General features: G+C 35.1%; 1 protein-coding gene across 1 annotated transcript in view; it reads left to right on the top strand.

Moving 5' to 3' along the window:
- COL24A1 (collagen type XXIV alpha 1) overlaps positions 1-17,735 on the top strand; it is a 311,443-nt gene that overhangs the window by 114,756 nt on the left and 178,952 nt on the right. The window contains exon 20 of the mRNA XM_015572114.1: positions 362-415. Within this exon, the coding sequence (XP_015427600.1) occupies positions 362-415 (54 nt within the window). The remainder of the gene's footprint in view (positions 1-361; positions 416-17,735) is intronic.

Below are 17,735 nucleotides of genomic sequence, written 5' to 3'. Positions count from 1 at the left end.
TGTTTCCAAATTTATTGTCTTATCTCTGGGTAACATGTACACACACACACTTTTTTTCTTTATTTGAGCCCTTAAATCACTACATTGTTTGTATGCCTAACGCTAAAGAATAAATGTATATCACATGCAAACACATGTTATTTAAATACATTCTCTACAGTCATAATTACAAATGAAGTCTTTCTGAATAGTGGTTACAACTTTGTTTGACAGTATATTAGTGTTGTGTGCTGAAATGTCATTACAACTTTGTGTGGCATAATATATTGAGTGCTGTCTGCTTACCATGTGTCTTTTTCCCTTTAAATTGTATTCATTAAATTAATGTTTATACTTGTATTTCCTCCTTACCCCATTTTAGGGCAAAGCAGGTGACCCAGGACCCCAAGGACCATCTGGCCTTCCAGGACCAGAGGTAAAATGTTGGTGGGAAGATGATATATTTGGGAAAAAATAGTAGAAATTACATTTGATAAAACATGTTTTTACATAATAGGCTTTTGAAAGGTTCTCTTTAAAGTTTACATCTTTGCAAATAGTCTGGATTAAATGTTTTCTTTTGTGTCAGGAGATATGTGACAGTTACCCCCTAAAAATAAAAAATAAAAAGGTATTATTAGCCATATTATAGTCCTGATTCTATCACAGCTGGTTTATTTGTTCTGCACAACTATTAATAACACATACTTGGGGCTTCTAATCAAGTTTCAGGACATACTAGTAAACTGCACTGAATTTTTAATGCAAAATGCTTCCAGTTTTGCTCTATGCAGGTATAATTTGTATCCCATTCCTTAGAATAAGTACAATAAGTACAATTTGATGTCTGTGGTACATACATCAAATTTGCTGTGTATTTTTTGAAATTTTGACTTTGGCTTAATGCTTGATGAACAATGGCCCCCCCCCCCCGCCCCCCCAAGCCTACAACATAGAACATAAACTTCTGAGGTGAAACATTTGAGTTTTTAAAAATCACTTAATGAGTCAAAGAGATACATACCTCAGGAGCTAAAGCTCCTGAAGTTCACTCTAGTTCAGAAATATGTCAAAATATATATTCATACAGGGTGTCCCCCAAAATGTATACATACTTTGATAGCTGAGAGCTCAATTTTGAAAATGAAATTTAATTTAATAAACACTGCCTGTGTAATTATTCAAAATGGGTGTATACATTTTTGGGGACACCCTGTATACACATGCTAGTAGAAACACACACATACACATACATCCAATTCCGAGTCATGGACTGAGCAGTGAAACTGAGAAAATGAATTTTTGGCTTCAGAATACATAACTCAGAGCAATAACGTTCCCCCAGTGTCACAGCCATGGGCATTGCTTCTAGGAACTCTGTGTGGATGCCTTTTCACTCTGTGTGGATGCTTTCTCACTATCCGTGTAAACCGTAAGATCTAGTTACTCCACAGCTGTCTTTCAGGGTTGGCTGGTTTCTTCAACAAATGTCTCTTCTTATTTATTGTCAAATTTAAAACACGTTGTATATTGATAGTTCAAAACTCTAAAAAAACTACATTGTGTACCTACTTTTATTAATAAGGAGATGCCAGGAGGTAAAACACAACACTATATGGATGTCATCATTCTGGGAAGAAGGAAGTTGTTATGAGTAATTAAAACAGTTACTAGTGGGTCATTAAAACAGTAACTAAGAGACTAACATAAGTTCATATATTTTATGAGCCTGCATTTCAAAAATCATCTCTTATGCAAATCTTCCTGGATGAATCGTATCTACCTGTCTTCTCGTACTGAGGATACAGAACCTAGTTTACCTTTTATTACCTTTGAAGGCTGTTATGATGAACATGGGTTGTTCTGTTGTAACTTCAGTTGTAGATGGTATGCGCGCTAGGAAGGACGGTGTCACCTCCTTGCTCTTAGAGTGGTTTTGAATCATTTCCTTTTTTTTTTTTTTTTATAAAGTCAGGTTAAAGGATACATGGGCCATGTTTTTACTTAATACTCAGTCTTCCTGGGATGTTTCCTTTTCTCTGTTGCCTTTGAGCCTATGATTGCAGTCACCATTCACAGCACCGTTGCATTGGCTTTGCCTTCTGCACTTGTCATGCAGGGTCCTGAGCCCTGACTCAGCAAGTCTGTGACCATTTGTCCTCCTCACCTGTATTGCATTTTTTCATGGGGCTGAAGACATAACCTATGCTTTCCCAAGAGCTGATGCAAGGTTGTTTTGAGAAACAGGGCCTAGTCCAAAGATTGTAACTTCTTCTTGATCATAAGAATAAAATATGTCGGCAATCATATATTAGGCAACACTTTTTATCCAACATTAGGCTTTTAAGAGAATTGCAGGTCCAAGAATTTAAAATTAATATGTTTAATATTATAGCAAGCCGGGAAAGTTTCTACTTGTACAGTACATGAATTTTCTCAGATAAAAGGTCTCCTATGTTGTGCTGAATTTAGACTTTATCCTGTAGGCAATGATGAAAGATTTTTAAGCAAGGGAAGGAAGTGATCGGACTTGTGTTTTTGACTCATGTGTAACAGGAGCAAAGGTAAAGGGGGAGAGAGGGAGAGGACACAAGACTAAATGTTTTACTTCCTAAAATTGCATACTTGTTTTTCAATATAAACTTTACCATAAGTCTATCTGGCTTCACTAAAAAATATTCTTATTATATTTATTAGGTTTGACTTCTATTTATAAATTAATTTAGGGAGCAGTGATATATTGAATCATCCTCTCCAAGAACAATGTATGCCTTTCATTTAAGTCTATTTTTGTTTTTTTCAGGAATGTTTTAAAGTTTTCCTCATATAGGTTTCTGTACATTCCTTATTAAACTTGTTCCTATTTCATCTTTGTTGTTGCAGTTGTAAATGGGATTTTCTCTATCATTCTATTCTCTAACAGGTTTCTGTATAGTATATGAAGATTATTGATTTCTGAACATTACTTTTACATCCTGCTATCTTAATGGTTTCGTATCTTTGAGTTAGCTTTATCACTGATTTTTTAAAAATTTTGTAGACATGCTCTCATGTAATTTTTCAAATAGAGATCATTTTAGTTCTTCTTTCTCAGTTCTCACACCTCTCGTTTAATTCTCATGTTGAATGGCATTGTAGTACCATGGTATGGTGTAGAAGAATTAGAAGTAGTGTGCATTCTTGCCTTGCTCCTGATCTTAATGGAAATACTATGTTTCATCATGAAGTAAATGCTGGAATTAAAATTAAAATATGCATATATTTTATCATGTTAAAAATATTCAATTCCTATTTCTTAGTGGTTTTAATAAGATGGTTGTTATAGTTTGTCATATATATATATATATTTTGTCAAATATTTGTTATGTTTTCAACATCTAGGGAGGTAATTATATTTTTTCTTTTAGATCTATTTATATAGTATATTATGGTAAAGGATTTTCTATTAATTATTTTTATATAATGAATATTTCTTCATAAATTCTATATACTGATTGTTTCTATATAATGACTATTTTCTATTTCATTAAAAAAATTTTAATTGATCATGGTCTATTATTTTTTCTAATCTAATGCTAATTCTACTAATATTTTTATTCTACATCAATATTTATAAGTGATATTGATCTCTACTTTTATTTTTGTACTTAATTATCAGATTTAGGTATCAATGTTGCATTTGTTTCATCAAAATAATTAGGAAGCCTTCAGTTTTAATGCTCTGGCATAACTTGTGACACATTTGGACTATCTTATCTGTGGGGCTTTAGTGGAATTCCCCTGGGAAACCATCTCAAATTGGAGCTTTTTATGGGGTAGTTCCCTGATAAATTTCTTCAGAGCTTCTGTGGAAATTAGCCTGTTTAAGCTTTCTACGGGGGTAAATGTTATTTCCCTAGATAATGATCTGTTTCATCTAGGCCAGTGATGGCGAACCTTTTGAGCTCGGCGTGTCAGCATTTTGAAAAACCCTAACTTAACTCTGGTGCCGTGTCACATATAGAAATTTTTTGATATTTGCAACCATAGTAAAACAAAGACTTATATTTTTGATATTTACATTACAATTCATAACAGTAGCAACATTACAGTTATGAAGTAGCAACGAAAATAATTCTAAGGTTGGGTCACAACATGAGGAACTGTATTTAAAGGGCCAGAAGGTTGAGAACCACTGCTCTAAAGGAAGGGAAAACAAACTCTTAACTAAAATATGTATTTATCTTTGTGAAGATGAACTGCTGTTACTTCCAGATTGGAAGGGGCCAACATGAATGCAAACTGTTTTATATTCTCTTTTTTTTAATTATAAAGGAAAAGAGCACATTTGCCAAATCAGTGGTGTATGTGTGGGAGGCCTTAGTAATCTGCTTTAGTAATAATACTTACACCTGACACAATGGGGGCTGTGGGAGTCGACAGTCATTGTTCAGAATCCAGCTGGTGAATAAACCTATGCGCTTACAGGGCCCACCACCTGTACATAGTTTAGATCTTTAATAACGGCACTAATCGCTGACATTCTGTCCACACAATATGATTGGCAGCCATGTAAATGTGAATGGTTGGCTGATCCTGGGAACCTAACTATAGGAGTATTCCTGCCATTTAGTCTCCTCATTTGATAATTTCATGCTAATTATTTGTTACAGGTTTTTTGAGATACCTATTATACGTTAATCAGTAAAAACGCTAAGGCGAATTAGATTAGGTCCTGACTTCAAGGAGCTTATATATTTTTTTTAAATCAATATTCAATTCAGACTATCTCAAAGCCTTTACTATCTGTCTTTTTCAAAGATATCAAGATTAATTAAGTTTCATAAAATAAAATATTAAATATCAAGTCATTTTTAAAAGTCTAAAACCAGTGTAATGCTCAGAAAAAAAATTATGAAATGGCCAAAAGAATTTTTTTGGTCTCTCCATTCTATATTCTTTCCTTCTTGGGCATGAGTTTTTGTCTACCTCAAATGATACATCTCTTTCTTTCCATAATTTACCCTTCTAAGCCTGTTTTAGAGGAAAACCTGATGAATATATTTCAATCCAAGCAATAAACAGTTAACAGTTAATTGCAATGTAATCCCCTTTCAGAGATATTTACATTTCAACACTAAACATAAAACCTGGAACTAATGCAATAAGTCTTGAATTTGTAGAATTTTGGCTGTTATTTAGTTAGCAGGGAAAAAATGTGGGTGATTAGAAACTATGATACTCCTCAAATTAATCATACCATATAAGTGGCCATGTACACTACCAACAAGTCAGGACAATACTGGATAATATTTCCTGCTAGTGCCTTTTGGTTTGAAAGTTCAGGTCTCCATAAAAGTTGGTGAAAGTATAGCACTCAAGTTTTTGTTGTAAATTCTATATTACCTGACATTGGCATTGAAAAAAACTGTTATCATTAAAAAGTGTCTGAACAAATGTCACTTCAAACCACTTCATACTGTTTTTTTTTCTTGCTTTTTAGTATTTTACTTATTGTAGGCAAATTATGAAATTGCTATAAATATATCTATGCATTTAACACTTCACAGAATTAAAATATTAGAAATATTTTAATATCAAGATAGAGCAACAGGTGCTTTAAAATTTTTCCATACTGGTTCTTCTTAGTAAGAATATATGGAAAATGCCATACAGGAATATTTTCTATTCCTTTAAGCATAGTAGTATCAGTTTTGAGCACTAACCCCATGCTTTCTCCCAATGCTAACAGCAAACCACCTTTGAATGCAGTTTCAGGATACTTAGAATGTGTGTTGATTCAGCTGTTAACCTCCCTTTGCTACAGAGATTATCAAATAGTTGAGTTTTGGATGATGTTCTTCATAAATGGGGCCAGTTGTTTACTACAAAAATGAGCTGAAACCAGTAATCACAGAGATGTCAGAAGTAGTCAAGCAATGGGTCCTTTTCCACCAGCGTGGTCTTCATCAGAGACAAAAGACCAAAGTTCATTTAAAGAGTCTGCTCACATCAAGCAAAAGCATGCTTCCAAATGTCCATCTTAGCACCTTAATTGACTTAAGAGAATAAACCAGCCTGTGGCCAACTACATGAGTTAATGGATTCCGTTCACTTAAACCTATTATTTTTGTTAACTTTTACCACTTGAGTTTGGCCAAGGAACTTGGTATTTTTAGTTACTATTCAAGAAGTGGCTATGAAAGAAAACACCTGATTAAGCCAGTCAATAAACACTTATTTCTTGAGTTCCTATTGTGTGCAAAGCTATACCTAAGTAAGTTATATACAACAATATATTAGACACAACCTGAGGAAATTTGTAGTCTAGTTGGGGAAAATAAGGTATATACATAAACTGTTAGACAATGATAAAGGCATTATATGGGAGTTAAATAAGTAGTATCAAATAATGGTCAAAATAGTTTACTTAAAAATTATAAATTTAATGTAATATTGTGAAAATTTCAGTAAGATAACAGTGGACTTTGCAATTGACTTGTAGGTTTTTTTAAGAGTGACTTCAAACATACTGTGAATACTATTTAAACAAAGTCTTATTTAGCACAAGGAGTGTATGCTTGTATTATAAGGAATTTTATTGTTTTTTGCCGTTGTGGATTTTTCTCTGCTGAGTTTTTCGGATGCAATATATAAATGGAACTCAGCTGTACTATATTTTTGCTCAAATATATAGAATTACAAAAGGGGAAAATATATGAATAGCAGTAATCATTTGCAAAGATTTTCAACAATATCATAATGGAAAAATCTGTTTATGATGGCTATTTAGATCTAAAACAGCAAAAGAGAATGAAAGAGAGCCGTATACCTAGATGAATTCTTTATTTTGCATTTATTTTTCTAGAAACTCATTTTCTATTTTTGGTTTTCTCAGAAGATATAACAGTTCCTTAATTTGCAGTTGTGTGTTGCCTTCTGCTAAAATTTAGTTTCTATAGTTTACTGAGAAAGTGAATTTATTACTTTTACTCTTCACAATATTTTGGCATTAACTTTTGGATGGGTTATTCTCACTCAGGAAAGGTAATTTTAATCTTTTTTATTGCTTTCCTGAAATGGTATGTATTTCCACAAATGCTAAAGAACAGACTTTTATGATTATTATTTTGGATCTATGTCTCATACTGAATTCTCCTCTTATAAGGTCCTTTCTCCCTCTGGTACATTCTTTCTTGTTTACATATGTGAAATTTCAGTACTATATATAGAAGCCATGCTGGTTGACTTACGATTTTTTATTGTTGTTGTTTTGGTATTTTTTAGCTTGGTTTCTAAAAGGGTAACTTTTGAAACTGGGTAATTGAAAATAAAATTGTTCAATTTGTTTTTAACTTGGTCATCAATTCAGGCCATCAAATATTTATTGAATGTGCTGTATGCCCAGCACTAGATGAGGCTTTACATAACTTTTCCCTCTAGCAATTCATAATTTATATGTTGTCCTATCTTAAATGATTTGTTAGTTTTATCTTTTCTTAATATGACTATTTCTCTAAAGGATCTATTTATCTATACTTTTTTACACTTAAAAAACTACAAAGAAGATAAATTTAAGCCATACCATATTGAGTTCTTGTATATGTGAAGCAAAATGGATATAAAAATCAATGAAAATTTGAAAATTTTCAGGAGTTAAATGGTCTAAATGCCATTCTTAGATATAACAACCAAGCATTTTAAAGCTGTCTTATAAAATATTAGAAATGTTTAAATTTCTCAAGATAAATAATCCAAAATCTGAAGTTTACTCATTTAATCTGGGGGAAAATTCAATGAATTTAAATTGTTACAAACTGTTGCCTACCAAAAACAAATGATTATCTAAAATACCTGATACTAATTACCTTTATTCACAGCTTTATTAAGGTATAATTGACATACTGAGGTAGTTATATTATAAAATAATAAGATGAATATATTTAAGTTATGCAGTTTTTTTATAAATTTCCATGTATGTAAAACCAAGGGTCCTCAAACTTTTTAAACAGGGGGCCAGTTCACTGTCCCTCCGACTGTTGGAGGGCCGGACTATAGTTTTAAAAAAAACTAGTCGGCTGCTAAGCAACAGGCAGCAGTGGCAAAAACACCCAGAGGGCCGGATAAATGTTTTCGGCGGGCCGCATGGGGCCCGCGGGCCGTAGTTTGAGGACCCCTGGTATAAACCATCACCAAGACCAAGATAGTGAATGTATCTGTCAAACTCAATAGTGTTCTTGTTCACCTTTCGTAACTTCTTCCTTCTGTTTTTCCTGACCCTCCCCTTTTCAGCCTACCACTGATCTACTTTTTGTTAGTATAGATTAATATGCATTTTCCTAAATTTTTTTATAAATAAAATTACATAATGTGTAATCCTTTATAATCTGAGTTCTTTTATTTAGCATAATGCCTTTGAGATTCGTCCAGGTCACTGCACTCAGGTTGATTTCATTTTACTGATACGCTATTATTACTTTATCCATTAGATTGTTCTGTGGATTGTTTATCCATTTGAACCATTTCCTTTTACCAAAAGGACTATAAATCTCAATAGAAAACAGACTTCAGAGACTTCTCTCCTGTTGCTAAGCACTAATGTGCTAGATATATGTCAGAGAGCATTGTACACTTACTTTATTGGGACATTCTAGCTTCCAAACTCCTGATTACTGCCAGAATCACAATACAATATTTTACTTTTGTAATGTCCCAGGAAACTAATGGAATCTGCTAGTGCCTTTGGTTCCCAGTGTTTGCTTTAAAAAATGCGTGTGAATTAGTCTCCAGCCTTTAGTAATTAGAGAAGAATACAGCATTGTTTTTACTGAAGAGAATGCTGAGTCATTCTTCCCTGTGCAGTAAACAGATGTGAGGGGTCCAAAAATAGATGCATTTTTACTTATTATTTTTCAAGCTTCCTTAGGTTCCTACTTCTTGATAAAAATTGATGATTAGATTATTTCCGTTAGGAAGGCATCAGATGCAGGATATAAAATCAGTATACAAAGATCAGTATACAAAGATTAGTTGAGCAAACTATCAGAATGAAAAATTAAGAAAACAATCCTATATAATAAAAGGGTAATATGCAAATAAACCGAGCGGCCGAACAACTGAACAACCAATCAAAGAGTAATATGCTAATGATATGCTAAGGCTACTCAACTGCTCGCTATGACATGCACTGACCACCATGGGGCAGACAATCAACTGGTTGACCAGTCGCTATTACATGCACTGACCACCAGGGGGCAGGTGCTCTGACCATAGGTTAGATTGCTGCTGGGGTCCAGCCAATTGGGACTGAGAAGGAGGGGCCAGACATGCCCTGGAGCCCTCCCAGGGTCCTTCCCTGGCTGATCGTGCACCGGTGGGGTCCCTCAGCCTGGCCTGAACCCTCTCACAATTCGAGACCCCTCAGGGAATGTCAGAGAGTTGGTTTCAGCCCAAACCTGCAGGCCACTCCCCTTGGGAGGGTGCCAGACACAGGGCTCATGGCTGGTGAGCACTGCTGCGGCAACATGAGCCTCTCCTGATCGGGACTGATTGGGCGTGAGCTGGCGGCAGGCACAGTGTGGCCAGGATGAGCGGGAGTGGCAAGTAGGGGCTGCAGGCGGTGTTGGACTGCGGGTTTTGGCCTAATCCCTGAAGGCCACTCAGAGGGACCCTCACCAATGCACAAATTCATGCACCAGGCCTCTAGTTCTGTTTATAATTGCATCAAAAAGAATGTAATTCCAGGAGGTGAAAAACCTGTACACTAAAATCTATGACATTGATAGAAGAAATTAAAGGCACTATAAATAAAAAGATTTTTCTATTCTTATAGTTTAGAAGAATTAATATTGTTAAAATGCCCATATTACACAAAGCAATCTACGGATTTAAGACAATCACTATCAAACTTCCAATGGCATTTTTCACAGAAATATAACAATTCTAAAATTTGTGTGGAACCAAAAATGACTCCAAATAACCAGAGCAATCCTGAGCTAGAGACATCATGCTTCCTGGTTTGAAACTATATCCCAAAGATATAGTAATCAAACAGTATGGAATCGGCATAAAAACAAACACATAGATCAACACATAAACTTAACTATATATGTTCATTAATCTATGACAAAGGAGCCAAGGATATAAAATGTGGGGAAAGATAATCTCTTCAATAAAAGATGTTGGCAAAACTAGACAGCCACATACAAAAAAGTTAAATTGGACCTTTATTTGATACCATACAGACATACCTCATTTTATGTGCCTTGCCTTACTGAGCTTCACAGACATAGTATTTTTTACAAATTGAAGTTTTGTGGCAACTCTGCACAGAGCAAATCTATTGGTACCATTTTTCTACCGGCATTTGCTCACTTTGCGTCTCTGTGTCACATTTTGATAATTTGTACAATATTTCAACTTCTTCATTGTAATATTTGTTTCTTTGATTTGTGATCTGTGATCTTTGATATCACTATTGTAACTGTTTTGGTGCACCATGAAATACAGCCATGTAAGAAGGTGAACTTAAATTATAAATGTTGAGTGTTCTAACTGCTGCACTGACCAGCCATTCCCCAGTCTCTGTCCCTCTCCTCAGGCCTCTCTATTCCTTGAGACACAGTAATATTGAAATAGGCAAATGAATAACCCTACAATGGCCTCTAAGTGTTCAAGTGAAAGGAAAGGTTACACAACTCTCATTTTATGTCAAAAGATAGAAATGATTAAGTAATGAGGAAGGCATATTGAAAGGTGAGAAAGATAAAAAAAAAAAAAAAAAAAAAAAAAAGCTAGCCTCTTGCACCATACAGTTATCCAAGCTGTGAATGCAAAAGAAAGTCCTTGAAGGGAATTAAAATTGCTATTCCAGTGAACACATGAATGATAAGAAAGTGAAACAGCCTTCTTGCTGAGGTGGAGAAAGCTTTCGTGGCCTGGGTAGAAGACCAAACTAGCCACAACATTCCCGTAAGCCAAAAGCCCAATCCAGAACAAGGCCTAACTCTTTTCAATTCTCTGAAGGAGAGGAAGTTGCAGAAGAAAAGTTTGAAGTTAGCGGAGGGTGATTATGAGATTAAGAAAAGAAGCCATCTCTATAACATAAAAGTGCAAGGTGAAGGAACAGTATTGATATAGAAGCCACAGCACTTTATCCGGAAGATCTAGTTGAGATAAATATGAAGGTGGCTACATTAAACAATAGATTTTCAATGTAGATGAAACACCCTCGCATTGGAAGAAGGAGAAGTCAGTGCTTGGCTTCAAAGCTGAAAGGACAGGCTGACTGTCTTGTCAGGGGCTAATGTAGCTACTGACTTTACATTAAAGCCAGTGCTCATTTACCATTCTAAAAATCCTAGGGCCCTTAAGGATTATGCTACAGCCACCTGCGTGTGCTCTATAAATGAGCAACAACGCCCAAATGACAGCACAGCTGTTTACAGCATGGCTTAATGAACATTTTAAGCCCACTGTTGAGACCCACTGCTCAGAAAAACTTTTTTTCCCCAAAATTATTAATGCTCGTTGACAATTAACCTGCCTACCCAAGGGCTCTGACTTGATTTCCAAAAGATTAATGTTTCACAACTGCTAACACAGCACCCATTCTGCAGCCCATGGATCAAGGACTAATTTCTACTCTCAAGGTTTATTATATAAGAAATACATTTTGTAATGTTGTAGCTGCTATAAATAGTGATCTCTCTGAAGGATCTGGGCAAAGTAAATTGAAAACCTTCTTGAAAGCATTCACCATTCTAGATGTCATTAAGAACATTCATCATTCATGGGAAGGGGTCAAATATCAACAGTAACAGGAATTCAGAAGGAATTGATTTCCACCCTGTTAGGTGACTTCAAGGGGTTAGGCCATTGGAGGAAGTAACTGCAGATGTGGTAGAAATAACACCATAACTAGAATTAGAAGTGGATCTGAAGATGCGACTGACCTGCTATGTTAAAAAATTAATTGCTAGGAATTTCATAATAAACCTTTAATGGGTGTGGAGTTGCTTCTTATGAACAAGCAAATAAAGTGGTTTCTTGAGATGGAATCTACTCCTTGAGGTGAAGATCCTGTAAAGATTGTTGAAATGGCAACAAAGGATTTAGAATATTACATAAACTTAAGTTGATAAAGCAGTGGCATACAACTCAATGGAAAAAAAGGAAAGTATTATTGAATCATTAAAATGTTATTCAGTCTTGAAAAAGAGGGAAATCACACCATTGTGACATGGATCCACCTTCAGGGTACTATGCTAAGTGAAATAGGTCAGAGAGAAAGAGAAATACTGTATGCTCTCTTTTATATGTGGAATCAAAAAACCAAACCAAAACAAAATTTATAAATACAGAGAACAGATTGGTGGTTGCCAGAGGTGGTGGGAGGGGGACAAAAATAGGTAAAGGTGGTCAAAAAGTACAAACCTCCAGTTATGGGTAGTAAAGGATAAAGGGGGCCAAGTATATGGTGACAGAAGGTGAAAAAATAAAATAAGTCATGGAGAGGTAATGTACAGCACTATGACATAGTGAATAGCATTGTAGTATGTATTTGAAAGTTTCCAAGAGAGTAGATCTTAAAAGTTCTCACAATAAGAAAAAAATGATAACATTTGTGGTGAGTATGTTATCTAGAATTGCTGTGGTGATTATTTCACTATATATACATATATCGGATCAATATGTTTTACACCTGAAAGTAATATAATGTTACATATCAATTATATCTCGAATTTTTAAAAAGGCACCAGAAATCAGGCTGCTCTTTCTTTTCCTCACTTAGGTGTTATACTTTCAGTTATGATGTGATGGTTTAATTAAGACAGTGAAGCACGTTGAAAGAGAAACCACTTTGACTTTGCAATGTTTTCCAGTTATTTTACATTAAAATGAATTAGAGTATCCTTATGAAATTTTTGTTTTTAATTTCATTCTTGTATAGTTTCATGCCAACATAATTTTTTAATCAAATTATAGACTCTGAATGATATACATTTTATCTTTCAATCTGGAAGGTCTCTACTTGGCAAGAATGGCAATGTCCTGTCCTTTGATTTACATTTTGAACAGTAAATTTGAGAGTTAAAAATCTTTTATAGACATGTTATCATTAAAGTTCAGTTGACCCAGTTAACTCTGATTTTTATATTTACAACTTATTTAAAAGATAAGATCTCAGCTTGTTAGTAACCTGGGTATGAATTTTTCAAATAGTAAGATGTTTTCTGGCCAAGTTTTAGAGATTATTTTTTCTCCTTTTAATAACTATGCTGATGTTTTCTGAACTTTTTTCTCATACAAAATCAGAATTTAAAACAGCAAAAAAAGAGGAACATTTAATAAATTTATGCAAATGAAGAAAGCTTAAGTGATATAGAACTGAAAAATTAGAAATCTATGTACAATAAAAAGTGAATATAAATTAGCCAACTCGATATGAACATTTCCAGCTAAGGATCCATACAAAAATATTCACCTTTTTTCTTTATACATATATGACATGATGATTCTAGCAAACTAAAGGCAGAGATATTAAAAATATTCTCAAATTTTAATGATGGTGTGGAATAGGTTTTGACAACATTCTACATGTTTTCTGAACTTTTACATAAAGTATATCACAAACAATTACAGGACAAACACTCTTGTAACCACCACACAGGTCAGGAGTAGAACTGCAAGAGGCTTTTATGGAACCCAACCCAACCACAAGCCTATCTCTCCTCCCAAAAGTAAGCAGTCACTCGTTTTTCTTTGATGGTTTATCACTCAAGTATGTATCTTTTAAAATGAAAGTTTAGTCTTGTGTTATTGCTATGTCTTTTAATCTATACCATCTTTTTCTGTTCCCTTTCCCCCCCCTTATAATTTAGTTGTTGAAGACCCTCAGTCATTTAACCTGTGTGGTTCCCACACCCTGGATTTTGCTGATTTATAGTCTTATGGTGTAGTTACACATGTTTCTTGATTTTCTGTATTTCCTGGAATTGATAGTCACATACAGAGTCCTGGCCATATTCAGTTTTGTTTGTTTGTTTGGGGCAAGCCTATAGGTGGTATGTGTTCTTTCATTAGGAAGCACATAATGTCTAATTATCTGTGTGGTTTTTTGTGTATGATGTTATTAATAGTTGGTTACTAAACTGTCTAGATCCATTAGATCATTTAGAGCAGCGGTTCTCAACCTGTGGGTGGTGAACAATGAAAATACATCCTGCATATCAGATATTTACATTATGATTCATAACAGAAGCAAAATTACAGTTATGAAGTAGCAACGAAAATAATTTTATGGTTGGGGGTCACCACAACATGAGGAACTATATTAAAGGGTCGCGGCATTAGGAAGGTTAAGAACCACTGATTTAGAGGATTGCAAAATGGAAATATTTTTGCTCTATCATGTCTTTCTTTCTTTAATTCTTTATTATTTAAAGTATTGTATGTCTCCTTTCCCCCCAGTTGTTCCCACCCCACCCCAACACATGCCCTCATCCCCCTACTGTCTGAGTCCATAAGTTATGCTTATATGTGTGTATAACAAGTCCTTTGGTTGCTCTCTCACCACCACCAACTCCTCCCCTGTCCCCTCCCACCCCCCGCCTTTCTTCTGAGGTTGGATGGTCTGTTTGATGCTTTTATGTCTCTGGATCCACTTTAGTTAGTCAGTTTATGTTGTTCATTATATTCCACAAATGAGTGAGATCATGTGATAATTTATCTTTCTATGACTGACTTATTTCGCTTAGCATAATGCTCTCCAGGTCCATCCATGCTGTTGAAAATGGTAAAAGTTCCTTCTTTTTTACAGCAGCATAGGATTCCATTGTGTACATGTACCACAGTTTTTTTGTCCACTCATCTGCTGAGTGTTTCTGGTTTATTGGAATATATTCCTAGAAAATGGATAAAGGAGTTAAACGTAAGATGGGAAACCATAAAATCTTAGAAGAATCCATAGGCAGCAAAATATCAGACATATGTTGTAGCAATACCTTCACTGATATAGTTCCTAGGACAATGGAAACTAAGGAGAAAATAAACAAATGGGACTACATCAAATATTCTGCACCGCAAAAGAAACCATCAACAAAACAACAAGAGAGCCCACTGCATGGGAGAACGTATTTGCCAAAGTTAATAAGGGTTTAATCTCCAAAATTTATAGGAAACTCATACAACTTAACAAAAGGAATATAAACAATCCAATAAAAAAATGGGCAAAGGACCTAAATAGACCCCTTTGGAAAGAGGACATACAGAAGGCTGGGAGACATATTAAAACATGCTCAAAGTCACTAATCATCTGAGAGATGCAAATCAAAACGACAATGCGGTACCATCTCACACCTGTCAGAATGGCAATCATCAACAAATCAACAAAAGACAAGTGCTGACAAGGACTTGGAGAAAAAGGAACCCTCATGCACTGCTGGTGTGAATACAGACTGGTGCAGCCACTCTGGAAAACAGTATGGAGTTTCCTCAAAAAATTAAAAATAGAACTCCCATTTGACCCAGTAATCCCACTTCTAGGAATGTCTTTTTTCTTTATTGGATAAAGGAGTTAAACGTAAGATGGGAAACCATTTTTTCTTTATTGGCTGTAACGCATTCCTTTATCTACTAGTTGGTTAGTACTGGTATCATATATATAGGAAAGGTAGAATAAATGCTTGATTCTTTATTTTTGTTCACCAGTTTTCAGAATAATCAGTTGGCTCCCTTTCCTCCTCTAAACATACACAGTGTTTTTGTTGTTGTAGCATTATGAACTTATGAATTCAAACATATTTGACATGTTTTTATTCATTGCAATTCTTATTATTATTGAAGTTCATATTGTTTCCTATCTGGCCAGTGGGATCCTCTCCAAGCTCCTAGAGTTCTTTCTTAAATTTTTTTATTAATGTATATTTTATTATTGATAGTATTATATCTCCAATTTCTGCCTCCTTCACACACCCCCACTCCTCCCATCCCTTACTGACCCCTCCCAGGTCTTCACTCCTCTATTGCTCATGTCCATGGGCTATGCATATAAGTATATAAGTTCTTTCATTTATCCCCCACCCCCACATTGAGGTATGTCAGTCTGTTCCATGCCTCCCTAGAGTTCTTTCAACAGGACTCTAGATAGTGTTCTTGCTTTCCATGGAGATGCCCTGAATCAGTGGTTATAAACCGGTACCCAATGGCTGAAAGTAGCCACCAAGCATGTTGTCCTTTTTCTTTTCAAAAGAATAAGTCAGTCATTCAACAACAACAACAAAAATCTTATTTTTAGCACTAGTTGTGGGGAATATGAATGTTAATACAACATAAAACTGCCTTCAAGGAGTTTATAATCTGACAAGGAAAACAAAACAAGCCAAAACACTACTACATAAGTGACTTCATAGGACCCAGGATGGTATGAGAGTTCGTACAAGGGACCTAACTCAAGGTATGGGGGTCGAAGAAAGATTTACAAGTAAAATACTATTCAATCTTTTATTTAAAGTATTAGTCTTCCAGTTGAAGGAAGAATGATTTAAGACAGAGTAGGCATAAGTGAACCTGATTTCCTTTAATTAGAAAAATAGTCAGCAAGTCTGTATTAAACATATTCTATTCCAAAACTTTCAGAAATTTGATTTTGTGAGCAGTCTTTCTGTTACCACTGCCTTTTTTTTCTGCCAGAAATGTTCCCAAGATATATTTTTCTACAGAATCCGGGTTTTAAATTGGAGTCATGGCATGTCTGCCCTAATCCAGCCTGGATGAGTCAGTATCCTTTCTTTCAATTTTTCTTTCCAAGAAGAGCATTTCAGAATCAACCTTGCTATTCTCTTTTACTTGTGGGAGTGTTTATTACCATCATATTGATCCCTCCACTGAACTACCTTTTCTAGCCTACATTCACTGGACCCTCCTTTACTTTAAAGATGCCAATTCTTGAACTTCTCTGACTTTCTATTTCTTTGTCCCTGTCCATAGGAAACACAGAAACAGCTTTATATGTGACAAAATAAATATAATTGCAATCAAATTAAAATTGCAATCCTTAGCTTATTATTATTATTGAAACTGGTCATGATGAACAACAATCTAATTCATTATTTCAGCAAGAAGATTAATTATTTTAGAGTAACATTCCAGGCCTTTTCCCAGCACAGAATTTATTTAACATTATAGTACATCTCTGTTTCTTAAACCAACTATTTTAGTCTACTAAAGCATAATTTACAGAAAGGAAAAATTATGATTCTCAGGCAAATATGAAGTAAACCTGGGTCAGAAATTTTATTCAACTCATTAATAATGATGGTACCAGTAAGAGGTTAAGATGAATGTAATGACCATTTGAGGAAATAAGTATTTATAGACATACTAGAGGCCCAGTGCATGGATTCCCACACCAGTAGAGTCCCTCAGCCTGGCCTGTGCACTCTCGCAATCCGGGATTCCTCAGGGATGTTGGAGAGCCAGTTTCAGCCCGATCCCCACAGGCCAGGCCAAGGGACCCCACCAATGCACAAATCTGTGCACCAGGCCTCTAGTATGCATATAAGATCTTTGGTTAATCCTTAGCCCCCCCCGTTCCCTCTGAGATTCATCAGTCTGTTCCATGTTTCCATGCCTGTGCGTTGAGCGTCTGCCCCTTGGTGGTCAGTGCGTGTCATAGCTACTGGTCAAACGTCCAATGGTCCATGGTTGCTTAGGCTTTTATATATATAGATATTAAGCTTACTAATCTCATTACTTCAAGGAATATAAAACCAGGC

This window comes from Myotis davidii, unplaced genomic scaffold (assembly GCF_000327345.1).
Source record: "Myotis davidii unplaced genomic scaffold, ASM32734v1 scaffold162, whole genome shotgun sequence".
NCBI lineage: Eukaryota > Metazoa > Chordata > Mammalia > Chiroptera > Vespertilionidae > Myotis > Myotis davidii.
The sequence above is the reverse complement of the archived record's forward strand: the minus strand, read 5'-3'. Positions and strand labels throughout refer to the sequence as shown.